At 45.5% G+C, this 27,935-nt stretch overlaps 2 protein-coding genes and 1 long non-coding RNA gene across 14 annotated transcripts; 1 reads left to right on the top strand and 2 right to left on the bottom strand.

Moving 5' to 3' along the window:
* The first annotated feature begins 913 nt into the window (after positions 1–913).
* On the top strand, positions 914–21,371 carry CRIP3 (cysteine rich protein 3). Of its 11 annotated transcripts, XM_070244590.1 has the most exons (11): positions 914–1,046; positions 11,372–11,489; positions 11,726–11,763; positions 11,879–12,123; positions 18,862–18,956; positions 19,331–19,388; positions 19,485–19,616; positions 20,364–20,435; positions 20,558–20,652; positions 20,752–20,809; positions 20,984–21,371. In XM_070244590.1, the coding sequence occupies exons 8-11, from the start codon at positions 20,375–20,377 to the stop codon at positions 21,043–21,045; spliced, it is 276 nt and encodes a 91-aa protein (XP_070100691.1). In that variant the 5' UTR covers positions 914–1,046; positions 11,372–11,489; positions 11,726–11,763; positions 11,879–12,123; positions 18,862–18,956; positions 19,331–19,388; positions 19,485–19,616; positions 20,364–20,374; the 3' UTR covers positions 21,046–21,371. The 11 variants fall into 11 exon arrangements, 10 of the variants coding, with proteins under 10 accessions (XP_070100691.1, XP_070100692.1, XP_070100694.1 ...); XM_070244591.1 differs by lacking the exon at positions 11,726–11,763; XM_070244593.1 differs by lacking the exons at positions 914–1,046; positions 11,372–11,489; positions 11,726–11,763 and having other exon boundaries at positions 11,985–12,123; positions 19,210–19,388.
* LOC111769333 (uncharacterized) lies at positions 12,318–18,396 on the bottom strand. The gene is made up of 3 exons (XR_002802287.2): positions 18,241–18,396; positions 16,618–16,729; positions 12,318–12,412 (listed from the first exon to the last, which is right to left on the bottom strand). It is a non-coding gene; the product is annotated as an uncharacterized lncRNA (long non-coding RNA).
* On the bottom strand, positions 21,319–27,687 carry SLC22A7 (solute carrier family 22 member 7). Of its 2 annotated transcripts, XM_014734437.3 has the most exons (10): positions 27,184–27,687; positions 26,438–26,541; positions 26,151–26,305; positions 25,862–26,030; positions 24,974–25,097; positions 24,556–24,665; positions 23,837–24,051; positions 23,525–23,633; positions 22,570–22,776; positions 21,319–22,143 (listed from the first exon to the last, which is right to left on the bottom strand). In XM_014734437.3, exons 1-10 carry the CDS (start codon positions 27,574–27,576, stop codon positions 21,969–21,971), a joined length of 1,761 nt encoding a protein of 586 aa, XP_014589923.1. In that variant the 5' UTR covers positions 27,577–27,687; the 3' UTR covers positions 21,319–21,968. The 2 variants fall into 2 exon arrangements, with proteins under 2 accessions (XP_014589923.1, XP_023480739.1); XM_023624971.2 differs by lacking the exon at positions 22,570–22,776.
* Positions 27,688–27,935: the final 248 nt, after the last annotated feature.

The following is a 27,935-nucleotide window of genomic DNA, read 5'->3' as shown; positions in this document are numbered from 1 at the left end:
ACCATGAAAATGCATTTTATATAAAATATAAATATTTATATACATATAAAATATATTTTATATACATATAAAAAATATATACACACAAATATAGAAAGTGTTTAATTTTTATGTTAGTAAGGGTTATCTGGTGCTGTAGAGTTATAGACCAGGTGGTTTTTTTCCCTTCTGTATACTTTTGTGTATTAAGAAATAGTGGTTTTTCTAAAGATGTCTCTCTCCCACTCAGTGCATCCCTGTCTTGACTCTTCTCATCAGTTTCCATCATTACAAATCATACTTTTCCTGCGGCTTTCCGTCAAGACTCCCTAAATTCCTCTTCTCCCATTCAAAGCTGGGCAACATACATTCTTCAAGAATAGAGATTCTTGAAGAATACCGTTCTTTTCTTCCTCTTCCCTTTCTCTTGGCCCTACTTCTGTTGAGCTGATAATGCATTTCCATTCATGCTGTACAAGCATTTGGACATTAAGTTATATAAGTCAAGATACCTATTTTCATAAAGCTTACTGTAATGCAGGTATACAAAAGATATCGCAAAGTCTTTGTTGTATGCAAAAAGAAGATAACTCATACCTAGATGTATTGATTGAAAGCTTTGTAGGCTTTTGTTCCTTCCATTTGTGGAGGATCAGGCAAGAGAGGAATTTTTTAGAAAATAAGGGAAATGAGCATGTTTAAGGAAAGTGAATGAGCAGGGTGAAAATAGAGGCAGAGTTACATAATGGTAGAGGATGTAAAGAAAGATAGCCAAGAGAGAAAATCAACCATATTGAGCTATTATCTTCTTTCATCTTCTCTCTGAAACTCTGCCCCTGCTAAAGTTCTATCCAGCCCTCCTATAGCTGACCTTTATAAGGACGATTATGATGACATTACTGACTCTCACCCACCCATCTTCCTTTATTTTCAGGAGTGGTTTCAGAAGTCTTCAGATTTCCAGAAGGAAGAACTACAGAAGACATCTCTGCCCCAGGGAGGCAGGATAGAAGCCACAGAGACCAGGGGCCATTAGACAGTCACCTCTAGGGTCTGAGTTCCAGAAGGTGGGTATATGGCTGCTGGGGCAGAAATGGGTTGTAGAGAAGCCCCTGTCATTTTACCTGCCAGGAAATGGTGAGTTGGGTGAGCAAATATGTTAGGTATATCAGTATATTTGTACCAGTAGAGGAGGAACAAGATGAGGATAGGCATAGAAGGTATCTATTTTAAGCTTGCTACTCCTCATCTCAAATTATCTCCTAAGTTCCATTTCTCATTTTGTGCCGCAATACTTATGTTAAAACTGAAGTTCAGATCTTCTCTTCTTTGCTGGGCCCTGGGCCCAAATGTAGAACATCCACAAGTATAACATCTCGTATCTTGATTTCAGCCTTCCTTACTGGTCCACACAAGAATCAAGGTAAAAACTGGGTACGTCCTTAGAGGAGAGGGATGTGGATAGACAAAGGAGGCTCAAGGAAGGGGAAACAATCACAAAAGGGGGTGTTTGAAAAATCCTGGGATTTCAGACTTCAGGATAGCTGTCTACCAGCTTCTATTTAGTCTTACTACCTCTCTTACACACACTGAAACATCTGGTACACAGAAGCAGGGAAGCATCATTTCAAAATCTCAAGGAAACACTTTATTCTCTGTCCATCTAAAATGCCAATAGGTGCTTCTTTTACTCCCTTTTATACTTTGGGCCTGTGGGCTCAGAAACACAGTAAGGATGAGAATCAGAACCAAATTAAATTTAGCTGGCCTTTAAAAGTCCTTTAAACTCTGAGATTTATTTAAATCAGGGCTACCCCAGCCCAAGATTTACCCTTAAAACTATTAGCCTAGTTTTGTTCCTGATTTATAATCCAGGCACTTTTAGAGTCCTAGAGGTCTAATTTACTGCCCAAATAAATCTATAGTTTGGGTAACTTTTGGGACTACTCATAACACTACAAATATAAAGAACTGCATAATATTCCACCAAAGGCACCAATAGAATAAGAAGTAAGGGGTAAGAAGTATCTCAGGTCCTCTTGCTGCTGAGCGTCTGTCAGTTAAGGACTACTCATTCCTAAGGCATGACCCTGTTGATGAAGCAGTGGAAAGCAGCTTGGTGCCAGGGCTGCCAACACTTTGTCACCACCACTTTCTCTCCCTTGCTGCAGCCCAAGATCTGTTTCTCATCGGCTACCACATTCCTCTGCTTGGGGACAATTAAGATTGTTGGTCACAACTTTCATTCCTAACTGCGACTCACCTACCTACCAGCCCCCCGTTTGCTGCTTAGACCTCCATTCTTCAGTGGTGTCTGAGGTCCACCTCTGAGATGTGCTTATCTGGGGGATGAGCAGGGGGAAAGGGAAGATTTTTTAGAATAAGTTTTTCCCTTTGGACTTCTTTTATTTGATATGCTAGAGTTCACATATTTTATGAATGATAAAATATTTAAGATCTCCTTTTTTATTGAAATATTCATATAACATTAAATTTCACATAGCATTCACCATTTTAAAGTGTACAATCCAGTGGTTTTTAATATCTTCAAGGTCATGCAGCCATCACCACTAACTAATTCCAGAACATTTCCATCATCTCTCTAAAAAACCACATACCCGTTAGCAGACACTCCCAGTTATTCCCTACCCCAAAGCCATTGGCAGTCACCAGTCTGCTTTCTGTCTCCATTTACCTATTCAGGACAATTCATATAAATGGAGTCATAGAATATGTGGTCTGTTGTGTCTGGCTTCTTTCACTTAATGTTTTCAAGGTTCATCTATGTTGTACCGTGTATCAGTACTTCATTGTATTTTATAGTTGAATAATATTCCATTGTATGGATAAACACATTTTGTTTATCCATTAGTTGATGGACATTTGGGTTATTTTCCCCTTTTTAGCTATTGTGAATAATACTTCTGTTAACATTTGTGTATAAGTATTTGTGTGGACAGATGTTTTTCGATTCTCTTGGGTATATACTAGGTCATATGGTAACTCTAACTTTTTTTAAAGTAAAATCTTGTATTAAAGTATAAGATGCATATAAAAAAAAACAAAGGACACATCACAAATGTTAAGCTCAACACTTTTCACAAAGTGAACACACCTGGGTAACCAACACCCAAATCAAAACATGACCGACACCCCTAAAACCCATCTCATGTACTCTTCCAGTCACTACTTTCCCAAAATGTAACCACTGTTTTGACTGCTATCTCAGATTTTAGTCTTTTTTTAAGGAGGTAAAATTCACATAACATAAAATTAACCACTTTAAAGTGAACAATTCAGTAGCATTTAGTGCATTACAATGTTGTGCAACCATTACCTCTGTCTAGTTCCAAAAAATTTTCATCACCCCAAAATAAAACCCTGTGTCCATTAAGCAGTCAGTTCTCATTCCTACCTCCCCACAGCCCCTGGCAGTCACCCATGTGCTTTCCCTCTCTGTGGATTTAAGTATTCTGGATATTTCATATAAATGGAGTCATATAATATGTGTCCTTTTCTGTTTGGTTTTTTTCACTTAGCGTAATGGTTTTCAGGTTCATCCATGTTATAGCATGTAGCAGTATTTCATTACTTTTTATGGCTGAATAATATTCCATTGTGTGTGTGTACCACAATTTGTTTATTCATTCATTTGTTGATGGACCTTTGGGTTGTTTTGGCTGTTTTTGTGAATAATGCTGCTTTGAACAGTCATGCATAAGTATTAGTTTAAGTACGTGTTTTCAGTTTTTTTACATTTATAGCTAGAAGTGGAATTGCTGGGTTATATGGTTATTCTATGTTCAACTTTTTGAGGAACTGCCAAACTGTTTTCCACAGTACCCAAATAATTTTACATCCCTTCCAACAGTGAATGGCTCCAATTTCTCTATATCCATAACATATGTTAATTTCCTTTTTAAAATATATTATAGCCATCCTAGTAGTTCATTGTGGTTTTGACTTATATTTCCCTGTAAGGTATGATGACCAGTGATGTTGAGCATCATTTTGTGTGCTCATTGATGATTTATATATCTTCTTTGGAGAAATGTCTAGTCAGATTGTTTGCCCATTTTTTAATTGGGTTGTCTTTTTGCTATACAATTGTAGAGATTCTTTATATATTCTGGATCCTAGACCTTTGTCAGATGTATGGTTTACAAATATTTTCTCCCATTCTGTAGGTTGTCTTTTCACTTTCTTGATAATGTCCTTTGATGCGCAAAAGATTTTAATTTTGATGAAGTCCATTTTATCTATTTCTTTCTTTTATTACTCGTGGTTTTGGTGTAATATCTAAGAATCCATTGCCAAAATCAAGGTCATGAAGATTTACCCCTGTGTTTTCTTCTAAGAGTTTTATAGTTTTATCTCTTAGATTTAGGTTGTTGATCCATTTTTGGTTCCTTTTTGTATCTAGTGTGAGGTAGGGGTCCAACTGCATTCTTTTTTTTTTTTTTTTTAAAGATTTTATTATTTCCTTTTTCTCCCCAAAGCCCCCTGGTACATAGTTGTATATTCTTCGTTGTGGGTTCTTCTAGTTGTGGTATGTGGGACGCTGCCTCAGCGTGGTCTGATGAGCAGTGCCATGTCCACGCCCAGGATTCGAACCGATGAAACACTGGGCTGCCTGCAGCGGAGCGCGCGAACCTAACCACTCGGCCACAGGGCCAGCCCCCACAACTGCATTCTTTTGCATGTGAATATCCAGTTGTTCCAGCATCATTTGTTCAAGACTTTTTTCCCCATTGAATGGTCTTGGCACCCTTGTTGGAAATCAGTTGGCTGTAGATGGATGAGTTTATTTCTGAACTCTCAATTCTATTCCTTTGGCTTATATGTCTGTCCTTATGCCAGTACCACTCTGTTTTGATAACTGTAGCTTTGTAATAAGTTTTGAAATTGAGAAGTGTGAGTCTTCCAACTTTGTTCTTCTTTTTCAAGATTGTTTTGCCATTTGGGCCCCCTTGCAGTCTCATATGAATTTGAAGATTGGCCTTTCCATTTTGGCAAAAAGAGTCATTGGAGTTTTGATAGGGATTGCATTGAATCTGTAGATACTTTGGATAGTATTGCCATTTTAACAATATTAAGTCTTCCAGTCATGAACATTGGATGCCTTCCCCTTTATTTGGGTCTTCTTTAGTATCTTTCAGCAGTATTTTGTAGTTTTTGCATGTCTTTCACCTCCTTGCTTAAAGTTATTTCTTTATATTTTATTCTTTTGTTTGCTATTGTAAATGGAATTTTTTCTTAATTTTCTTTAGGATTATTCATTGCAGGTGCTTTATTCAAAGTACAACTGACTTATGTGTTGATCTTATGCCCTGCAACTTTGTTGAATTTGTTAATTTGTTCTAATGGTCTTTTGTGAATTCTTTGGGAATTTTTAAATACACAGGATCACGACATCTGAGAATAAAGATAATTTACTTCTTCCTTTCCAATTTGGATACCTTTTATTTCTTTCTCTTGCCTAATTGTTCTAGCTAGAACTTCCAGTACGGTGGTGAAAAGCAGTGGTGAAAGTGGCATCCTTGTCTTGTTCCTGATCTTAGGGAGAAAACTTTCAGTCTTTTACCATTATGATGTTAGCTGTAGGATTTTCGTAAATGCCCTTAATCATATTGAAGGAGTTCCCTTCTATTCCTAGTGTCCTGAGAGTTTTTATCATGAAAGGGTGTTGGATTTTGTCAAATACTTTTTCTATGTTGAGATGATCATGTGTGGGTTTTTTCTTTCATTCTGTTAATGTTGTGTATTACATTAATTGATTTTCTTATGTTTTACCACCCTTACATTCCTGGGATAAATCCTCCCTACTCATAGTATATCATCCTTTTAAAATGCTGTTGGATTTGGTCTGCTACTATTTTGTTGAAGACTCTTGCATCTATATTCATTAGGGATGTTGATTCGTAGTTTTCTTTTCTTGTGGTGTCTTTGTCTGTCTTTGGTCTCAGGCCGCATAGATGAGTTAGGAAGTGTTCCCTCATCTTCTGTCTTTTGGAAGAGTTTGAATAAGACTGGTGTTAATTATTTAAATATTTGGTAGAATTCACTGGAGAAGCCATCTGGTCCTAGACTTTTCTTTGTTGAGAAGTTTTTGATTACTGATTCAATCTCTTTACTTATTATAGGTCTGTTCAGATTCTTTATTTCTTCTTGAGTCTGTTTTGGCAATTTATATGTTTCTAGGAATTTTTGCATTTTATCTAGATTATTTAATTTGTTGGCATACAATTATTTGTAGTATTATCTTATGATCTTTTTTCCCCTGTAAGGTCAGTAGTGATGTCCCAGTTTCATTTCTGATTTTAGTTATTTGCATCTTCTCTCTTTTTTTCTGAGCCAATTTAGCTAAAGTTTTGCCAGTTTTGTCAGTCTTTTAAAAGTACCAACTCTTGGTTGCGTTGATTCTCTATTGTTTTTCTACTCCCTGTCTCATTTATCTAATCTTTATTATTTCCTTCCTCCTACAATCTTTTGATTTAGTTGGCTCTTTTTTTCCTAGTTCCTTGAGATGTAAACTTAGGTTGTTCGTTTGAGATCTTCTTTTTAAAAATGTTTACAGCTATAATTTCCCTCTTGCCACTGTTTTCACTGTGTCCCATAAATTTTGATGTGTTGTGTTTTTATTTTCATTCATCTCAAAGTATTTTATAATTTGTATTGTGAGTTCTTCTTTGACCCATTGATTACTTAAGAATCTGTTGTTTAATTTCCACATTTTGTGAATTTTCCAGTTTTCCTTGTGTTATTAATTTAGCTTCATTCCATTGTGGTTGGGGAAGATACTTTGTATGATTTCACTCTTTTTAAATGTATTGAGATTTGTTTTGTGGCCTATGATCTATCCTGGAAAATGTTTTATGTGCACTTGAGAAGAATGTGTATTCTGCTGTTTGTGGATGATGTATTCTGTGAATGTCTGTTAGGTCTGGTTAGTTTTGTGTTGTTCAAGTCTTCTATTTCCTTATTGAACTTGTGTCTAGATGTTCTGTTCATTATTGAAGTGGTGTATTGGAATCTCCAACTATTATTGTAGAACTGTCTATTTTTCCCTTCAGTTCCGTCAGTGTTTGCTTCATATATTTTGAGCTTCTGTTTGGTATGTATATGTTTATAGTTGGTATATCTTCTTAATGAGTTGACCCTTTTATCAGTATATAATGAGTTCTTTGTCCCTTGTAACAATTTTTTATTTAAAGTCTATTTTGTCTGATGTTAGCATAGCCCCCTCAACTCTCTTTTGGTTACTATTCGCTTGGAATATCTTTTTCCATCCTTTCACTTTCAACTTATGTGTGTCTGGATCTAAAATGAGTTTCTTGTAGACAACATATAGTTGGATCATGTCTTTTTTAAAAATCTATTCTGCCAGATTCTTTTAGTGGGGAGTTTAATCAATTTACATTTAAAGTGATTACTGGTAAGAAAGGGCTTCTGGCTTTTTGTTATTTGCTTTCTTATGTCTTGTCTTATTTCTTTTTTGTTCCTCAGCTCCTCCAATATTGTCTTCTTTTGTTTGGTTAAATTTTTTCCAATGTACCATTTTGATTCTGTCCTCATTTCCTTTTCTCTCTATATTTTTATTTATTTCCTTAGTGGTTACTATATGGATTATAATTAACATTCTAAATTTATAACAATCTAGTTTGAATTGATACCAACTTAGCTTTGATGGTATACAAAAATTCTGCTCTTATATAGCTTCATCCCCCTCCTTATGTTGTTTTTGTCACAAATTACATCTTTATACATTGTGTGCTAATTAACATATATTTATTGTTTTATGCATTTGTCTTTTAAATCATATAGGAAACAAAAAGAGGAGTTACAAACCAAATATACATAATACTGGCTTTTATATTTACCTGTGTGGTTACCTTTACCAGATTTCTTTATTTCTTTGTATAGCTTTGAGTTCTTGTCTAGTGTCCTTTCATTTCAGCCTAAAGGACTCTCCTTACCATTTCTTGTAGGGGAGGTCTACTAGCAATGAACTTCCTCAGCCTTTGTTTCTCTGGGAAGGTCTTAATTTCCCCCTTTGTTTTGAAGAATAATTTTGTTGGATATAGAATTCTTGATTGAGTTTTCTCTTTTAGCACTTTAAATTGCCACCCCATTGCCTTCTGGCCTCCATGGCTTTTGATGAGAAATCAGCTGCTATTCTTATTGAAGAATATTATGGAATAATAATCCTTTGTACATGATGAGTTGCTTCTCTTGTGCTGCTTTCAAGATTCTCTCTCTGTCTTTGTCTTTTGACAGTATGATTATAATGTGTCTTGATGTGGATCTCTTTGAGTTTGGCCTGCTTGCAGTTTGTTGTACTTCTTGTATGTGTAGATCTATGTCTTTCATTGAATTTGGGGAGTTTTTAGCCATTATTTATTTCTTCAAATATTCTTTCTGCCTCTTTCTCTTTCCTGCTTCTGGAACTTCCATAATGCATATGTTGGTCTGCTTGGTGGTGTTGTATGGGTCCCTTAGGCTCTGTTCATTTTTCTTCATTCTTTTTTCTTTCTGATACTCAAACAGAATAATTTCAATAGTTCTATCTTCAAGTTTACTCATTGTTTCTTCTGCTAGCCTGAATCTCCTGTTGAACCCCTATAGTAAGTTTTTCATTCAGCTACTGTAACCTTCAGCTCTAGAATTTTTTATTTGGTTCTTTTTATAATTTATATCTCTTTATTGATATTCTTTATTTGTTCATTTTCCTGGTTTCCACTAGTTTTTTGTGCGTTGTTTTGTTTAGCTCCTTGAGCATATTTTAAGACAGTTGATGTAATATTTGTCTAGTAAGTCCAGTATCTGGGCTTCCTTGGTGATGGCTTCTATAAACTTATTTTTTCTATGAATGAACCATACTTTATTTATTCTTTTTACACCTTGTGATTTTTTTTTGTTGTTTGAAACTGGACATTTTGAATATTATAATGTATCAATCTGGGAATCAGATCATCCTCCCAGGGTTTGTTGTTGTTGATTATTGAAGGCTATAGTCATCCATTTGTTTATTGCTCTTCCAAACTATTTTTGCTAAGACTGTATTTCTTGTGTGTGGTCACTGAAATCTCTGTTCCATAATCTCAGCAGTCAGTCAGTTATGTGACAGAGATTTCCTTAAATGCGTAGAGTGGAAAACAGACAAACAAACAAATACCTCTCCTGGTCTTGGCAGATTGGCCCTGAGCTTGGGCACTACTTCAGTACTAAGCCGATTTGTCTAAAACTCTGCCTTAGCCTTCACCTCCTGGTGGCATGGAGGCCAAAGACCAGCCAAAAATGCTAGCATAGGGTCCTCTCAGGTCTTTTCTGAACATGCATCTTTTCCTGGGCATGAACATGGAAGACTGGATCTCCCTATCATATGTTAGCCCTTCAGAGTCCTTATTTCCCCATGTATCTTCCTCCTCAGTCTCTTCCTTTCCAGGCTTTTTGATCTGTCTACTGCTTATTCCATTCGCTGTCCCCACTGCCTTCCAAGCAGCCTCTGGCAGTCCATATCTTTAAATGCTTTCAATAGATGCTACGTGGAAAACTGCTCCAGCCTGAGTGGGGCAAAACAAAAGTCAGCCTCAGCATGGGTCCCTCAGGGAACTACCAGATAGGGAAAAATTCACAGCCACAATCTTTTGAGAACAGTGTGCATATTGCCTTCCCCTGGCACTATCAAGCCACACCAGGAATATGGGCGACTGTCCCCATGGCCACCACCAAGCTGGGGAATGGGGGGGAAAAACCACAACTCTTTGTTACTGAAATTTAGCAGCTTCTGTTTTCATCAGACACACCACTGGTTGGACTCCACTGTAAGTTTTTTATTAGATTCCAGAGTTCTGAAAAAGTTGAGTCTATCAGTTTTCACCAGCTTAATGATAGCTTCAGTGGAGGGTCTCATTTTTGGAGCTCTCTGCTCTGACATTTCTGTGACATCACTCTGTGTTTAACTTTTTGAGAAACTATCAAACTGCTTTCCACAGAAGCTGCACCACTTTACATTCCTACAGAAATGTGAGGGTTTCATTTTCTCCACATATTTTCCAACACTTACCCTCTGTTTTTCATTTTTTTATTATAGCTATCCTAGTAAGTGTGAAGTGATATCTCCTTATGATTTTGATTTGCATTTCTTTTTAATGACTAATGATGTTGAGCATCTTTTCATGTGCTTATTGGCTGTTTGCATATCTTCTGTGGAAAACTATCCAAATCCTTTGCCCATTTTTTATTTGGATTACTTGTCTAAGATCCATTTCTTATATATTATTTTCTAACCTTTTTTCTTACAAGGTTATCCTGAAAATCATGCATTAAGAAAATATGTATAGGGGCCGGCCCCCTGGCCAAGTGGTTAAGTTCACGTGTTCCACTTTGTCGGCCCAGGGTTTCACCAGTTCAGATCCTGGGCACGGACATGGCACCACTCATCAAGTCATGCTGAGGCGGCGTCCTACATAGCACAATCAGAGGCACTCACAACTAGAATATATAACTATGTACTGGGGGGCTCTGGGGAGAAGAAGAAGAAGGAAAAAAAAAGAAGATTGGCAACAGATGTTAGCTCAGGTGCCAAACTTTAAAAAAAAAGATAATATGTATATAAAGCTATCTGCAGTGTCAGAACTTTACACAACATGATGTAATTCTTAAATACAAGAAGATGCTCTTCTACCTGTATAAAGGTGCATTTTGTATTAATCAGGACTCTCTTGGTTGTAAGTAACACAGAAACCTAACTCAAACAAGCTTAAGAAAAAATGAATGGGGGCGGGTAACTTATAGCTTGATAACTGGGAAACTGGGGCAGAGTTAGATCCAGGAAGTAAAGATGTCATTAGGACTCTGTCTTACCCATTCCCTCAGCTCTACTTGGCCTTATTTTCTCTCCACTCAGGGGCAACATAGCCCCTGCAGCCTCAAGCTGCCGTGGTCCTTATAGGCTTCTATCTAGAAAATGAGAGTGTATCTTTCCTTATAACACCAAAAAGTCTCAGGGAGGATGTTGATTAGTGTGACTTGGGCCACATTTATATCCCTGAACAATTACTGTGGCCAGGTAGATGAGGTACTCAGACCAGGCCCTGGTCATACGACCATAATGAACAATCAGGACTAAGTTGAATTAATATGGAATGGGGGGAGATGAGGTTCTCCAAAGGAAATGCTTCTAAGTAGAAAATAAAATGTCCTCTATAGAGCTGCAAAGGTTCAGTGCCTGTTTTATTTTTAGGCTTTCTTTGTGGTTTTTTATCAAGAAATGGATGCTCAAGTTCTTGTCCCTACTAAGATACTGCTTTTTTTCCTGCCCCTTTTTTGGTGGTAGGGGGCTAGTAAGAGATTAGAAATAAAGATTTTATAGCTCTGTCTGTTCCAAAAGCTTGGAGGAAGAAGAGAGAAAGGCCAGTCATTTTGGATTTGGAAAGAGGCTGGAACTTGACTCCTGATTCTGTGACCTTGAGCTTCATAGTGGAACTGAAAGACTCTTCTATAGGAAGGTAAGTATTTGCATTTATCTGAATTCATAAGATTAAGCTGTTTTAGTCTCATTAACATAGTCTTATGACCTGGAAGGACTATTCTCATATATTGTAAAAAATTACCCCCCAGACCTTAGTAAGAAGATGAGGAAGTTACTGGTAGTTTTCACCAGGGAACATTGTCACCAGCTATCAGATTTACAAGCAAGCTGCCCACCAAGTTTCACTCCTCTCTTTTTCTTCTCAATTTCCAGCTTATGGATACATTTTTCATGCTGCAGATTATCTTGAGGTAGTTACTTTTATATATTTTAAGATGAAATATGCATTTCCAAGTGATACTGGAGAAGTCAAATCCATCTTTGCAAGGAAAACCATCATTTAAAGCTGTTGTTGATTTCTCATAGGTTGAAGGCAGCCATGGCGAAGGGTCAGGGGGTCTTCTCCGGCAGTCTTGACTCTGAATTAGTCCAGCTGATACCACTGAATCACAAAATGTAGCCCACTCAATAGCCCCAAGCAGCCATATACAGAGTGCTCTCACCAGGTTCATGTGATGGCGAGTTGATGCTGGAAAACAAGGGAAAAAACCAAATAGACTCTTGCAAGAGCCATAAATAATGTGTGATTACACAGCAGCAGTTCTCTACAGGTGAGAAGATTAGTGTGTTTTTAAGAATGCATTTCAGTCTGTTTTTATTTTGTGTGTATGTTCTATTTTTACTTTTGGGGGTTTTTTAGTAATATAAACCACAAAAAGTAAAGCTTGAGAAAACACAAGGGTTATGGCTAATAAAGGTTAAGAAACAATGATAAAGAGGTAAGACTGATTTTTCATTAACATACCAGAACTGAGTGAAACCTTTCCAAAGACTCATCTAGGAACAGTTTTTGATAGTGCCTTAAAAGTCACAAGCATATGGCCATGCACTTGAACAAGTCTGCAAAGATAGAAAATGAGTGGAGTTTATAGTTGTAATCAAAACTCACTGTAGTGTTAACCTGACATATAACAGCAGCCATATTTGTAAGGTGCTTTACAGTTTACATAACACTTTCCCACATTCTCTCATTTGCCATATATTTAATGATAGACATAGTGTAATTGTGCTACATGCTAATTAAGCTTAATTAGCAAGTTCTTGTGAATGACTATAATTAGTGGGACTGGTTTGCTGCCAAAGCAGATTTTCAGTTCTTTTTTACTTTATCAGTTACTTAGTATTTATAATCAGGATCAGTTTAAGTCATATTCTGTTTTGCACATTACACACTTATTCTCTTGTATATTAAGAAACAAATTCCTGAGTCCTTATTTCTGGACAGCTGAGCTTCCCTTGCTCCAGGGCTTTTGTTGTAACAAAACTGTCACCCCCTTCCAGTCCCCTCCTAATCCTACATCTCTCCCACTAGCACTCATCTACTCACACTTGAGGGAGACTTGTATATAACATTTAACATTCACTCACCAACAAATATTTATTGAGCACTCTGTGCCAGAGATTGAACAAGGCATTGGAAGCATACACGGTGCTTGGCAGAGCAGTCCTGGTGCCTGCCCTCAAGGAGCTCACAGACTAATGAGGTAGACAAAGCCTACATTAGGGTGGGGGAGTGGGCAGGAAGTGGGCAGACCTATTTTACTCTCCTACTAAGCTACAAACCTAACCTTTATGGTGGGTCTCTGTTTGCCTGTTTTCCCTCATTTGGTTGAGCACCCAGACAAGGGAAACACAGCTGTCATGGATTGTACCCCCTCTATCCTCCAGCACAGGATGTGATAGGAGAGAGTACCTGGGATCAATAGCCTGGCATTGAGGAGGTGAGAGGGAGCTGAGGTTAGGCATGGATTAGTGAGGTGAAGATATTAGGGAAGCAAGTTCCCAGAAAAGAGAGAGTGGGGCTGGCCCAGTGGCGCAGCGGTTAAGTTCGCACGTTCTGCTTCTCGGCAGCCCAGGGTTTGCTGGCTCGGATCTCGGGTGCAGACATGGCACCGCTTGGCAAAAGCCATGCAGTGGTAGGCATCCCACGTATAAAGTAGAGGAAGATGGGCATGGATGTTAGCTCAGGGCCAGTCTTCCTCAAAAAATAAAAAAAATTAAAAAAGAAAAAATAAAATAAAAAAGAAAAGAAAAGAGAGAGCATTTGCAAAGGCCCTGAGGCAGGAAAGAGTTTGTCAGGTTTAACAAGCTCATTACTTTGGTTGGAGGGGTTGATGCAACAGGAGAAATAGCTAGAAGACTGGAAAGATGGAAGGTCCTAGAGCCAAGTTAAAAATTTTATCTTTAGGGCACTGAGAAGCTATGGAAAAGATTTAATGACATTTCCCTGCCTCTTGCATCTCAATCCATTATTTTCCTGGATAGACCCTCTTGTCTTCAGGTACAGAGGTGCTGTGTAATAACCTTTCAGACTGAAACACACAGGCAGCTGAGCAGAAACCATGCTTACGACCATAGAATTGGAAAGAGCATGAGCTTGAGAGGCAGAATGCTTGGGTCTATATTATTTTGAACACGTTTCTCAACCTCTCCACACCACTTTCTTTTCTGTACAGTTGATAATGTAACATTTACACTCCTCAACAGGTTGTTGTAGGGTCAGAAATAACAAGTACAGTGCCTATGACTGGCACTCCATAGGTGGTCACTGTCACTATGTTAGCAATACTCTGTTACTGACACAGATTTCAAACTCCTCTTTGGGAATGGAATCACAGAATCATATATCATCAAATTGTAAAGAAATCTTAAAGGTCTGTCTATATGTGAGGCTTGAGTCCCTTCTGCAACACTGATGATCAGTTGGTTTGTTATCCAGAGTTACTCATAACATCCAGAGAGAGGAAGCTCAGTACTGTCTGAAGCAGCCACTCCATGTTCGGGCTCTGTTAGAAGGTTCTTCCCTTGGACTGAATCAAATATGCTTCCCTGTGACCTCTATCCAGGGGTCTCAGTAGTGCCCCGATGCCTCTTCCCTGTGACATTCCTCCTGGTGTTTGAGGTCATGATCTATACCACCACTCATCTAGAGTTGAAAACCTTGTTTCTTCAGCCTAACAACAACAATAAGAGGTCACTTCATCAAGAAAACACAATCCTAAAGCCTATATGTACCTAACAATTGAGCTTAAAAACATGAAGTAAAAAGTGTTAGTGGGGGGCTGGCCCCATGGCCAAGTGGTTAAGTTCACATGCTCCACTTTGGTGGACCACGGTTTCGCAGGTTTGGATCCTGGGCGTGGACGTGGCACCACTCATCAGGCCATGCTGAGACGGCGTCCCACATAGCACAACCAGAAAGACCTACAACTAGAAAATACAACTACGTACTGGGGGTCTTTGGGGAGAAGAAGAAGAAGAAAAAGACGATTGGCAACAGATATTAACTCAGGTGCCAATCCTTAAAAAAAAATGTGTTAGTAGGAGATTTTAATAATAATATTAGTAACATTTAGTGAGCACCCACACTATACTTGGTGCTGTAGATACACAGATAAGTCAGTCTCAATCAATCCTGTCAATTGAAGAAAGTCACACAAGTGAAGTGTAACACAGCATTACAGATACTGTGACAGAGGTCTGTGCAGGAAAAAGCAGGCGGGGTGGGGAGGGCACCAAGGGAATTGTCATCTTTATGAAAGAAAGGTTTGCCTCATAAGAGATGACACAAACTGCACCCTGACTATTGATAATACCTACACTCAACTGGACTTATCCATTGGTGGTATTTGTTAAAATATCATTTTAGGGACTTTAGTCACACAAAGTATTTAAAACAGCCACTGTCAGCAACTGCAGATGAATTCCTACAAGAAATGTTAATTTTCCCTCTTAGCATTCTTTGCAAAGCCCCTTTTAGAGTCAGAATAATGGAAACCAAGCAAGGAAGAAGAGTGGAATATGTAATTTGCTGTACCTGCAAATGGATGGCAAATATTGGGAAAGGAGGAGCCTCAGCTAGTCTTTCCTAAGCACTGAAATAGAAGAGATGAGGCATACTGTCTTTGTCATGGCCATAAAATACAGGAAGGCCACAGAAGATGGGACAGTAAAGCGTTTGCCCCACTGAATCATTGCAAGTTGTGTGAAAGCAGCGTGCTACTCACACTTTGATGCTTGTTTCTTCATGGTGGGCCCTGTGCTGGATGCTAAGGTAAAGATGACCCATCTAAGAGGCTGAGTTGAGGAGTACAAGGTGATCCAATGGAGAAAGCGCTAGGAAGCCTTGGAAAAGGACTATTTGATGTGCCCTGGAAATTCTGAGGAGAGATCCTTGGGCAGATGAAGCCAGCCTTCCTAAAGGAGGCAGCATGTCCAAGAATAACAACAATGAAGTCCTTGCAGCCTCCTGAAGTGGGACCTTCTCCATGAGAGTCATAAGAGAGGAGAAGGCAGTGAACCTGGAGCTGCCTTCTTCAAGAAGAAACAAATGAGAGAGGCAGGAACACAAGAGTTAAATATCAGTGGAGACTAAAATTAATATTTTTCAAGTTTGTTAAAGAAGCCCTTCAAGAAACAGTTATAAAACTACGGATCTTGAAATATTCCCCAAAATGGGAACAAATGATGAGGGACTGGCCCCAAAGAATATTGGTTAAAGTTCTGTGTTCTCCACTTTGGCAGCCCAAGTTCACAGGTTTGGATCCCAGGCGTGGACCTACACCACTCGTCAGCCATGCCGTGACAGCAATCCACATACAAAACAGAGGAAGATTGGCATGGATGTTATCTCAGGGCTAATCGTCCTCAAGCAAAAAAACGAGGAAGATTGGCAACAGATGTTAGCTTAGGGTGAATCTTCCTCAGGAAAAAAAAAAGTGAGAAAGTGTAGAAAAGTTTGTTTCACAGTGTGCAAGCCTTCCATCTTAAGAAGTCAACAAGGAAGATAAAACAAGTGTTGGTAAGCAAAAAGTATTGATGGAGACAAGTGAGGAAACAGAAGTGTTGAGTGGAAGTTCATAGACACCAGTCCCATCCCCATCACCCTGTTGAGGGGACTGAAGTCCAGAGAGGGTCTTGAACTCCCAAGACACAAATAGGACTCCTTTCACTCAGCAGAGCACAGCACTGCAGCCCAGTGATGTTCAGCACACAGACCCACTCCAGCCCTTTCTGAACTGACTTGACAAAACAGAGGAACTTACTCCAGAAAACTCTTCATTTCACCACAATACTTCATCGGGGGATTGTCTCCTCTGCTGGGGCACTGGCACGAGGCAATCAGCAATGTCTCCTACCCCTCACTTGCTGAGCTACCTTTTAAAAAAAAAGTAGTTCCCTTAAGGCAGTACTATTATTGAGACATTATTCATATACCATAAAATTCACCATTTTAGGATGTACAGTTCATTGATTTTTAGTATGTTCATAAGATTGTGCAACCATCACCACTGATTCCAAATCACTTTCATCTCCCCATAAACAGACCTTGTACCCATTAGCAGATACTCCCAATTGCTCCTCCCCCAAACTCCTGGTAACCACTAATCTACTTTCCGTCTTTATGGATTTCCCTATTCTGCACATTTCATATAAATGGAATCATACAATATGTGGTATTATGTGTCTGGCTTCTTTCACTTAATGTTTTCATGGTTTATCCATGTTGTATTATGCATCAGTACTTCATTCCTTTTTATGATAGGTTGAATAATATTCTGTCATAGATATACCACATTTTGTTTATCCTTTTATCAGTTGATTGACTTTGGGTTGATTCCACCTTTTGGCTATTGTGAATAGCAGTACTATGAACCTTCATGTATTCAAGGTTTTGTGTGGACATATGATTTCATTTCTCTTTGGTATGTACTGAGGAGTGCAATGGCTGGGTCATATGGTAACTCTGGGTCAAAGGTTTAACCTTTGAAGAATTTCCAGATTGCTTTTCAAAGGGCTGTACTATACATTCTCATCAACGAGTTTTGTATGAGGGATCCAATTTTGCCACATCCTCACTGACACTTGTTGTTACTCATCTTTTTTATTACTGCCAGTAAAATGGCAGTATTACAGTAAAATGGCATCTCATCATGGTCCTGATTTTCATTTCCCTAATGAGTAATGTTTCATGCTTGATGGCCGTTTCTCTCTCTTCTTTGGAAAAATGTCTATTCAAATTCTTTGCCCATTTTTTAATTGGGTTGTCTTTTTATTGTTGAGTTGTAAGAGTCCTTTATATATTCTGGTTACTAGACCCTTATCAGATAAATGTTTGCAAATATTTTCTCCTAGTCTGTGGGTTTAAATTTCTTGAAGTGTCCTTTGAAGCACTGCTAAGCTACTTTTAACAAATATTAAAACATCTTAAACTAAATTAGGAATATGTAAATGGCGTCTAAATTATACTTTTAAATTTAATAAGTATTATAATTTTATGAGGAAACCATTGTATGCAGACCACATTTTGAGGCTTCAAACTAAGAGTCTTGAGTTCATTGTGAGATTCATCATAATGATAGCTATCGCTTTTACAGCATTTATGTGCCGAGCACTGTTTGGGCAATTGCATGTATCATCTAATTCTCACAATAATTCTATGAGGTGGAGACTTATCATCATCATACTCAGTGTACAGATGAAAAACGGAGGCAGGGGGAGGTTAAGTAATTTGCCTGAAGCCAAAAAGTAGCAGAGGTGGGCTCCAGATTCCGTTGTCTTAACTGCCAAAGTGGAATTAAATGATTTCAAAGAATGCCTAACTCCTCGCTTTGGGGAAATAATAGTTTTCATGGCGTCGACACTCTGGACATTTTTCCTCGCCGTACCAAGCCAGAAACTAGTACCACCCTTCCAGGCGTCTTCAACGCTCCCTTCCCCTCCCAATGCGGTTTCAGGACCCTCTCTCCTCCCCAACGGTCAGAGGCTTTTAGTGTTTGGAAGTAACTGCGAAGTCCCTTGCGTCCCCCGGGTGGATTGGTTCTAAATTTCTGGCGGCCAATGGGCGCCGAGGAGCAGCGGCTTCAGCCCGGTGAGACTGGAAGCTGAGCCGTGGGCGGAGCCAGCGGAGGGGCGGGAACGGTGCCCCGGCAGCTGTGCCAGCTGTGCCTCCTGTGTGCGGCGCCGGCGGCCCTGAGCGGAGCCATGAGCTGGACCTGCCCGCGTTGCCAGCAGCCCGTGTTCTTCGGTGAGGCCCCGGCTGAGGAGGGGGAGAAGATGGGGCGAGTGTGAACCGCCGGGTTCCGTGAGGACGCAGGAACTGGCGACGGTGTGGTCCCAGACCGTTTTCCACCTGTGGGGCGCTTGGCACTCGAGCGGGATGGAGCTGGCCTCCCAGAGACACTCCCCATCGTCTATAGGAAGCAGGGCGGGAGGGGCTGAGGGGGAAAAGGAGGGCGCCCGCTGCTGCGCGTGGCTCCCCGCAGCCCGGTTCCTCCTGTCCCCAACAGCAGAGAAAGTGAGCTCCCTGGGCAAGAACTGGCACCGCTTCTGCCTGAAATGTGAGCGCTGCCACAGCGTCCTGTCCCCAGGAGGGCACGCAGAGGTGAGGCCTGGCCAGGGCACACAGCCCTGTGTCTGTCACTGTCCCCCAGGCACCAGCCCCCAGTTTCAGCCCTGGCTAAGGTAACCTCAGCAGCCAACTTCCAAGACCACTGAGCCTGAGTTGTGCCAGTGGACCCCATGCCTTTTGGGGGGACAGGGAGGACAGCAGCACTGCTCCCCCACCTGCTCTTGCCCTTTCTCCCTGCCCACACTGGCAATTCCAGCATGCTAGCCCACCCCTCCACCTCTCCCAGCCCAACCAGCACAGGACAGCGGACGGACACACCCAGCAGCCCATCTTGGGGAAAGGCCTGTGGGACACAGGAGAGGCCCTCCTTGGCCCTGGGCAACCCCCTTCCCTTTGCTTGTGCCTAGCACAATGGGAGGCCGTATTGCCACAAGCCATGTTATGGGACTCTCTTCGGACCCAGGGGTAAGTACCAGCCTGGGAGGGACAAAGGGGCAGGAGAACCCTCTCTGTGGCTGGGAGAGGAAGGCTCAAGCCTGACCTCCCCTCTTCTCTCTGCAGGGGTGAACATTGGCGGTGTGGGCTCCTACCTCTACAACTCCCCCACACCCACCCCTGCCAGCACCACTCCTCTCAGCCCCAGCAGCTTCAGCCCCCCGAGGCCCAGGACTGGCCTCCCCCAGGGCAAGAAAAGTAAGTGTGGCTGGGCCCCAGCTACTCCTCCTCCTGACCCTTTCCCAGATGGAACAGCGGGTGGGACCAGGTGGTAGTCTCCCACCCAGTCTTCCGCTTCACATTCATACAATTTTGTTCATGGCAAAGTTTTCTCTCATCCTTGGCTCCTTTTTTTATGTTCCCTCATGTCAGCTGCTGATGGTATTATCACCCCCATTTTACAGGTGTGGAAACTGAGGCCCAGAGAGGGCAAGTGACTTTGTGCTGTCATGCAGCTAGTCAGAGGCAAAGCTAGCCTAGAACTCAGGCCTCTACCAGGCCAGGGCCATGGAAGGAATGACCTACAAGTGAGGGGTCATTGAGATGGGGCCAGTCCCTCACATTCCTCCACTTCCCCCCACTCCCTGTTCCTCCCTCCCATCCCCTGGAGTGGGCAATGACACCATGCTCCCCAACACCTGATACCCCTGCCCCAGCCAGCTCCTATATCAGCTCAGGTTTCCTGAGGATTGAGTTGCTGACGGGGTCGGGCTGGTGGGCAAGGAAGCGGGTGGTCCCTCCTACAGATAGGGCAGGAGGTAGGGTCAGAGGGGACTGAGCTCTGCCCCAGGAAGGCAGACTCAAGGCCACCTGAGTGAGAGGCTTTGGGATGGGGATGAACATGGCTTTTGGAAGAGGACAGTGCCCTATGCAGGCCGATGCCGGTGGGCTCTGCTTAGGCCTGGTCCACACTTCAGCCCTAGCCAGGGCCTCTTCCCCTTAAAGGCCCTCCCCACATGAAGACCTTCACTGGGGAGACCTCACTGTGCCCTGGCTGTGAGGAACCTGTCTATTTTGGTAAGTGACAACAGAAAGCCTGGAGTGGGGGGGGCACAGGATGGGCATCAGGCAGGGAGGTGGTATAAGGCAGGGGGGTCTCCCTGCCTGCCCCCAGAACTACCACCTTTCTCCACCACCAGCCGAGAAGGTGATGTCTTTGGGCAGAAATTGGCACCGACCCTGTCTGAGGTGCCAGCGCTGCCGGAAGACCCTGACTGCTGGGAGTCATGCAGAGGTGAGCTGTGGCAGGCATGGGTGGTTATGTTGGGAGGAGGGAGGCTGGAGATGGGAAGAGAGCAGAGCTGAGACAGTTCTCTTTCTCTCTGTGTCCCAGCATGATGGCGTCCCCTACTGCCACATCCCCTGCTACGGCTACCTGTTTGGCCCCAAAGGTGGGCAGCCCCACCCCAGACACTGGGCCTAAAGTATGGCGTGTGGGTCTGTGGGGATGTGTGGACAACTTCCCCTGTGGTCAGACACAGCCCAGGCCCCTCCCAATTCCCTCCAGTCCTCATCCCAGCACCCCCCAGCCGCCAGGCCCTTGGTGACAGGGTTCTCTCCCCCAGGTGTGAACATTGGTGATGTGGGCTGCTACATCTATGATCCCGTGGAGATAAAATCCAAATGAGATGCTCACAGGAGATGTCCCCCAACTCAGGCCTCCCACCCTCCCCTCCATGGTCCAATGAGAGCTACAGAATTCTCCAGTCCCATGGGGGTGGGGGAAGGTGGGGTTCTGGTGGCCTGGGCCTGGGTTCCATCGTAGAGCAGGGAGTCTAGACTTTCTCGACTCCTCCCTTTCCCATTTCTATCTGGTCAGGGGACATAGCCTACCCCATTTTGAAGGGTGGCCTCCTGGCCTTCCCAATCCCTTTCCCCAGCAAATTCTCTAACTTCAAGGTACTCATAAAACTTGTGTTTATTCTGGCTTCTTCAATAAAATGTTGGCTTCCATGCCTTCAACTCTTCTTTGGGCATGAGGCCTAAACAGTATGTTGGGGGTGGGGAGTGTGGGGGTGGGGAATGCATTATCCTGCAAAGTGCCTGGGAGGTAGGAGGGCCAGCCATGGAACAAAGAGCTCTGTTCTCCTGGTCCCCTGGCCCTGGCCAGCCCCCAGCACCACACAGTAGACAGCATGCCCACCAGCCCTGTTGGTACCAGAAGTCATCAGAGAAGAGTCTCTTCTTTAGCACCATGTCTAGAAGAAGCACCTTATTTAGCATCTCATTTGAGCATAACAACAGATAGATCGTGTGGTGAGGTCTGCTAAGAGGCTTCATTATCCATTTGAGAGATGAACAGACCGAGACCCAGAAAGGGAAAGCCAGATGCCCAAGGTTACACAGCAAATCAGTGGGAAAGCTAGGATCAGAACCCAGGACCAAACTCAGTGGCTTCCCATCCAGGGCTCGTCCCACAGCTCCTCACTGCTGCCCCAACCCAAGGGGCACCTTTATTTACAGAATGCCCCCAGCCATGAGAGGGGTGCCAGAATTCTCCAGCAGCCCACTGCATCCTGGGAAGTCACCCTCTTGCTAGAGGCCAAATAGTCAAGGCTGGATGAGCACAGAGAGGCGGCACTGGTGGCAACTCCAGCTCTGGGCAGGCCTGCCCTTCTGCTCTCCCAGCCCCTGCTGCAGAACTTCGGTGGAGGGCCTGCCCCTGAGAGCACTCAGTCCTGGACCTGCTTCCTGGACATCTCTTCCTCCTGAAGGCTGGACGGCACTGGGGAGGAAGGAGTCATGAGCAATGGTGGGCTTTAGCCCCTGAGCCTACCACCCCAGCCTGCCATATCAGGGCTGGCCTAGAGGTCTCCCCAACTCCTGGTATGCAAACATGTGCACTCCCACAAGTGACTCCCATGCATGCCTGTGCACATCCCTGATGTGGAAGCATACCTGAGTGTGCATACATCCACCTTCTCCTGGACAGTCTTGGGCACCTGTGTACACGTACACACTCACGGGCTCATGTACACTTTTATACATGCAGTTTACATACCTCTGGTCATGCACACTTGCTTACATGGACCAGATACACACACACAGACATTTCTTCCTCTCTGAATCCTACCTAATGTGTCAGGTATCTGAGCACCCATACCCACATGCATGTGCTCATACTGACACAGACACAGTCCTGTGCACACACCTCTTCCTCTCCACGTCCTGGATGGTCTCTGGCAGCTGTGCCTGCCTTGTCTCTGGCAGCAAGAGGGCAGTGCAGGCAGCCAGCAGGGCGATGCCCCCATAAGCAAGCTTGGGCAGTGGCAGCCATACTTCGTCCAGCAAGGCTGCCAGTGGGGCCAGAGAGCCCCCCAGCCGGCCCACCAGTGCAGTCAGCCCCAACCCTGTCTGTCTGTTCAGAGAGAGAGGATGGGGGAGAGGGTTGGTGCTCACAACTACCTGGGGTCCTGCCTCACAGGGTTCCCCTCCTGGGCTGGCCGACTCTGGTACCCCCTTCTCCCCAGATGGCCAAGAAAGCTGGGACTTCTTTCATGGGGTTTCCCATCCACTGCAGGCCAGGGGCCCCCGAGCCAGCACCCACCAGAGGATGGGACCCCCAATCTGATAGAGTACCAGTTAACTACCACTGAAGGAAAAGAAAAGTCACCAGAAAGGGGACAGAGCAGTGTGGAAGGAAGAGGGTCAGCAGCTCATACAGCCCCTAGCGTGTTTTTAGAGGAGGCTCAAGGCTGTCTAACATACGCAGCTGCCTAAAAGTCTCCTCCCCACCTGCCAACAGCTAGCTGAAAGGGTCCCGGGCCTTATTTTCAGAGACGACCCCAAAGGGCAGCTCTGCCTGGGTGGTGGCGAATGGGATGAGATGGGCAGATGTGGCTTTTTGTGACTGTTTTCTTTTACAGGAGGCCCAGAAAGGTTGTCTGACCTCGTTCAGGGTCACTTAGTAAGCAAATATAAAATGCCCCGCCTTCTCCCAGACTTAGGTAAACACAGACAGCTGATTAGCTCTGTATTCCGGGTGCGGCGCAAGGAACGGGTGAGAGGGACTCGGGTGCAGCCTGTGTATGTGGGAGTGTTGGTGAGAGATGTGACTAACAAGCCCTCCCCCAAGGTGGGTTGCCTGAGACCCAGGCTCCCCTCACCTGAGCACAGTAGGGTACAACTCCGACGTGAACAGGTAGGCAGTGGTGAAGGCACCTTCAGAAAAACCTTTCCCCATCACTGCCAGGGCGACGCCCCAGGACCCCACCTCTGGAGAAAAAGGGGTTGAAGCAGTCAGCGGCCCCGGAGGAGAGGGCGGGCTCCCGGGATAGAAGGTGGAGCCTCCGGAGAGGGCAGAACTTAGCTGGCCCCCGAGTAGGGGCTTCCGGGAGAGGGCGGGGCTTTTGGCCAGGAGGCGGAGCCTCGTGGAGTGGGCGGGGCCTCGTGGAGTGGGCGGGGCCTCCGGGGCTCACCCGAGGACACGAGCAGTCCGAGGCCCAAGGCGAGCGCGGAGCCCAGCAGCATCCCGGCCTGCGTGAGGCGGCGTCCCACGTGGCGCACCAACACGTAGACTAGCAGCTTGGCGGGCAGCTCCACGACTCCGAACAGCAACTGCGTGTGGTACACGTTCAGCCCCAGCCCGGACACGTCCAGGCTCAGGCCGTAATAGGAGAAGTTCACTCCAAACCTGAGGGGGATCACGATGCCACTCAGGGGCTCTCCTTCCCACCCCTCCTCGTCCTCTCTTCTCAGGGAGCCTTGGCCTTTTAGACGGACCACCTCCCCCCGCTTCAGAGCCCGCTGCCCACGACCTTCCCTGTCCCCATCGTCCCCTGCGCATGTGCAGCTCGTGCCAGTGGCCAGAACGCCTTTACCTAATCTTCACAGCAACCCTGTGAGAGAGGAACTAGCAGCGTTCCGCTTTACAGAAGGGGCACTGAGGCTCAGTGTTAAGTGCCCTGGCCAACGTCTCACACTAAGGAAGTGGCAGAGCCTGAATTCTAACCCACGCGTCTCTGATGCCTGCTCCATCCGCTGACCTTCCAGAGCCCCATCTCCCCAGAGGCTGATCCTTGGCCCTCCACAGTTACAGTCACTGTCCCTCATCCTCTCACATGCAGCATGGTCCTGGAGTCTGCCCCTCCCTCTGCCCACCCTCACCCGGCCAGGCCCAGGCCAACCCCCTCCTCACCACATCACCATGCAGCACAGTGAGATGTATCGGAGCCGTGGTGTCCGGAACAGGTCTAGGTACGAGGGTCTTCGGACCCCCCGCTCCCCAGCGGCCACTTTGCTCAGGGCCTGGTCAAAGAGGAAGAGAGTTTGTGACATTGGTGTTGCCTGTGAGGCCTTAGCAAAGGCACATTGCTTTCTCTGGGTCTTTATTCCTCCCTTCTGCAGTAGCGGGGGTGGGGATGCACATGGGAGCTTGAGTAGGGTGGGCCCTGAGTCAAAGGTGCACCCCACCAGAGCCAAGTAGGACATCCTGAAGAGTTTGGAACTCTCCACTGGGGGCCGGGAGCTTTTCCTGCACACACAGTGGGCCCAGGAAGGGGACACTTGACACAGGCCACACACACACATGCACACATGCACACATTCACCCTCACCTCCTGGCTCAGGCCGTCCTCACTCAGGGGCCGCCCATTGAGCCTGGCACATCGGACCAGGTACATGTGGGCCTCCGCCACACGGCCTTGGGTCAGAAGCCAGCGTGCAGACTCAGGCACCCACCTGGGGGACAGCAGGAGGTCCTTCAGTCAGAGTCAGCACCCTAAGCCACATCTCCTTCCTGGGCACAGCACAGGCTGTCAACCTCCAGGCTCTTGCTCTTGCAGTCCCCTCAGCCTAGAATGTCTTCTCCTTCCTAAGCCCTCCTCACCTGATGAACTTTCATTCATCTTTTAAGGCCCAATTTAAAAGCCACCTCTTCCCGCACTTCCTTGCCCAGGCCTAGGCTCCCACAGCCTAGGAGTCCCTTCTCTGCTCAGCTGAATTGGTCTCACCTGTAAGACTTCAGTCCCCAGCACCAGTCCCCCACTTCCCCCACAGGTGACAGGAAGGCATAGGATGAGGAGGGACAGACATACAGACATACCCAGAGGGATGATCCAAAGCCAGTTCATTTTGGGGAAGCAGTGAAATGCCCACCCTGCCTGGCCTCCAGTTCTCTGCTTGGACTCCTACCCCGTGGGGCCCTGCCCCTGTCCCCACCCCTCCAGGGTGTAGGCCTCAGTTTGTGCTTGGCTCTGTCTCTCCATCTCTGTCTCTCTGTATTTTGTTCTCTGTTTCTCTACTTCTCGTGTCCAGCGCCATCTTTTTTGTATTGATCTCTGTCTCTCTTTATCTTTCTCTCTCTGTCTCTTGCCTTCTCTTGGTCATTGACTGTTTCTCTTTCTCTTCGTCTCTCAGTCTCTCTGTCTTTAAATCTCAGCCTCTGATTAATTCTGTCTCTGACTTGCTGTATCTCCCACTCCGCAGCTGCCCACGGGCCTCACCAGAGGCTGATGATGCCTAGGGCACAAGGCAGGGTGACAGCCAGCAGAAGCCATCGCCAGTCCCGTATCAGGTACCCGACCAGTGCCAGCAGCATCATGCCCCCTGTCCAGAAGGTGCTGCTCAGGACACCTGCCACAGTGCGGTGTCTGACGTCCAGCCACTCCAACTCTGGGCCCAGGGCAGAGGCCAGAGAGAGGAAGACAGTTAGCAAGGGCCAGATGGGTTTAGCCTCACCCTTGACAACTGCCTCCCTCCATCCTCTAGGCTCCGCCCATCCGCCTGCCTCACCAAGTGGCATCACGATGATAGTGAAGCCAGCCAAGGCTACACCAGTGAGGGTGCGGGTGATGGCAAACATGATGTAGCTGACCGAGGCTGCAGATGCCAGGCCCAGCACCAGGACACTCACATAGGCCACCAGCAGCAGACGGCGCCTCCCAAACCTGCAGAGGGGTCATGCAAGGTCAGCTCCCTGTAGAGGGGAGATCCCAAGACAGGTAGACTAGGCCCATACCCCAGCTAGTTGGAGAGGATTCCCCACCTCACTCCCTTATTGGCCCCCCACCTCACCCCACCTGTCAGACAGGTATCCGAAGGCCACGGCCCCCACCAGCACACCAGCGAAGAAGAAGGTGGAAGCGGCTCTGTTCAGGCCTTTCTGCTCACACACCAGGTCCCACTGCAAGGACAGGCAGGGAGGGGCCTCCCATGGGCACAGGCCCCTCTCCAGCTGGCACCAACCCCTCCTCTCCAGGCCCTGGGGCCTCCTGAGGTCAACTGTGCCATCCTGGTACTTCTATGTCAGACAATAAACCCCCAACTATTCACCCCAGCCTGGGGTGGGGGGTACTTTGCCCCTCGTCAAGCTGCAGCCTCAGCTTCTTCCCATAGAAGATGTTGACTGTGACAACAGGGGTCCTGATCCTCCCCAGATACTCTGCCCCCACCTGCACTCACCTCCAGATGGATTATGGAAATCCCCGATCTCAGCCGAAAAGAAGGAGGGAGAGAAGGAGGCCTTTATCATTTCTCCACCTCTTACTTCAGAAATACCCTTCTTTTCTCTCTGCCCCAAATCCCTGGAGCCACCTTAGCCCTCCCCCGCCGTAATCACCTCCCAATTGATGGTGGCAGCTCCCTGAATGGAATCCTTACTTAAAGCCAGGAGCTAAGCTCAGTGCTCTAAATTCATAGACTCCATCTACAGATGGGTAAACCGAGACTCTAAGAGTTAAAGTAACATGTCTAGTGCCCACATAGTAACCACCCAAGGCAGTGGCAGGCCTGTCCCACTCACGTGTCCCCCAACCTCCCAGGGTACCTCTGTTGCAATGGTGGAGGAGAACTCTGAGCGGTCGTACTCCCAGCCCTGAGGGCAGGGCACTGTGGAGGGCTCACCCTCCAGCTCCCCAGGGCTCTGCCCCTCTCCCTCCAACGTGGTGTTGGGGAGGGCCTGGGGGTGGGTGAAGCGGAGGCAGGAGCTGAGTGTGCCATCAGGTTCCCGGGGCAGGTGAGCCTCCAGCCACAAGTCCTGGTGGCTGAAGTTGGCAGGGGCGCCAGGCAGGGCACAGCGGTGGGCAGGCACGGCAGCCAGGAAGATGGGCAGGAGGAAGTGCAGGGGCAGCAGCATGCGGGGCAGGGCCAGCAGTGCCACATTCCGCAGCTGGAAGGGCCCAAAGCCGCCCACCTCTTCTAGCAGCTCCTCGAATCCCATGCTGCCCACCCACCAAAGGTCCCCAGCACGGACTCCCTCTGTAGTGCCCAGCACAGCTCAGCCCACCCACCGCTTGGACCCTTGGACTCTGGAGGTGGGAGTGGATAGACTGATGAGTGGAGAGCCTACAGCCAGAATCCAGCCCTCAGGGGCTGGCCCAGGACTGGGCCGTCCCCAGCTACCCAGGTCTCCAGAGATCCCTGTCTGTCTGTCCCAGTACCTGGGGGGAGGGGCTGCCATCCATTCAAAGGTCACTGACTCTGTCATTCTGGGACTTACATCGTGTGCTCAGGGACCAAGTCAGGTAGCCTCAGGCTGCCATGTGGGGTAGCTGGGTGTGAAGGAGGTGAGTCCTAGCC

The sequence above is a fragment of the Equus caballus genome, chromosome 20, assembly GCF_041296265.1.
Source record: "Equus caballus isolate H_3958 breed thoroughbred chromosome 20, TB-T2T, whole genome shotgun sequence".
In the NCBI taxonomy this organism is placed as follows: Eukaryota; Metazoa; Chordata; class Mammalia; order Perissodactyla; family Equidae; genus Equus; species Equus caballus.
This window is presented reverse-complemented; position numbering and strand designations above follow the sequence as displayed.

Excerpts from the sequence above, each read along its gene's own strand:
- CRIP3 (XM_001501931.5), top strand. The coding sequence starts at position 18,557 with ATGAGCTGGACCTGCCCGCGTTGCCAGCAGCCCGTGTTCTTCG. Across the intron at positions 19,617-20,363 it reads CCTCCCCCAGGGCAAGAAAA|GCCCTCCCCACATGAAGACC; the intron begins GTAAGTGTGGCT and ends TTCCCCTTAAAG. Across the intron at positions 20,810-20,983 it reads CTACCTGTTTGGCCCCAAAG|GTGTGAACATTGGTGATGTG; the intron begins GTGGGCAGCCCC and ends TCTCTCCCCCAG.
- SLC22A7 (XM_014734437.3), bottom strand. The coding sequence starts at position 27,576 with ATGGGATTCGAGGAGCTGCTAGAAGAGGTGGGCGGCTTTGGGCCCTTC. Across the intron at positions 24,052-24,555 it reads CTGTGCTGCATGGTGATGTG|GTTTGGAGTGAACTTCTCCT; the intron begins GTGAGGAGGGGG and ends GATCCCCCTCAG. Across the intron at positions 22,144-22,569 it reads CAGGACGTGGAGAGGAAGAG|TGCCGTCCAGCCTTCAGGAG; the intron begins GTGTGTGCACAG and ends CTTCCTCCCCAG.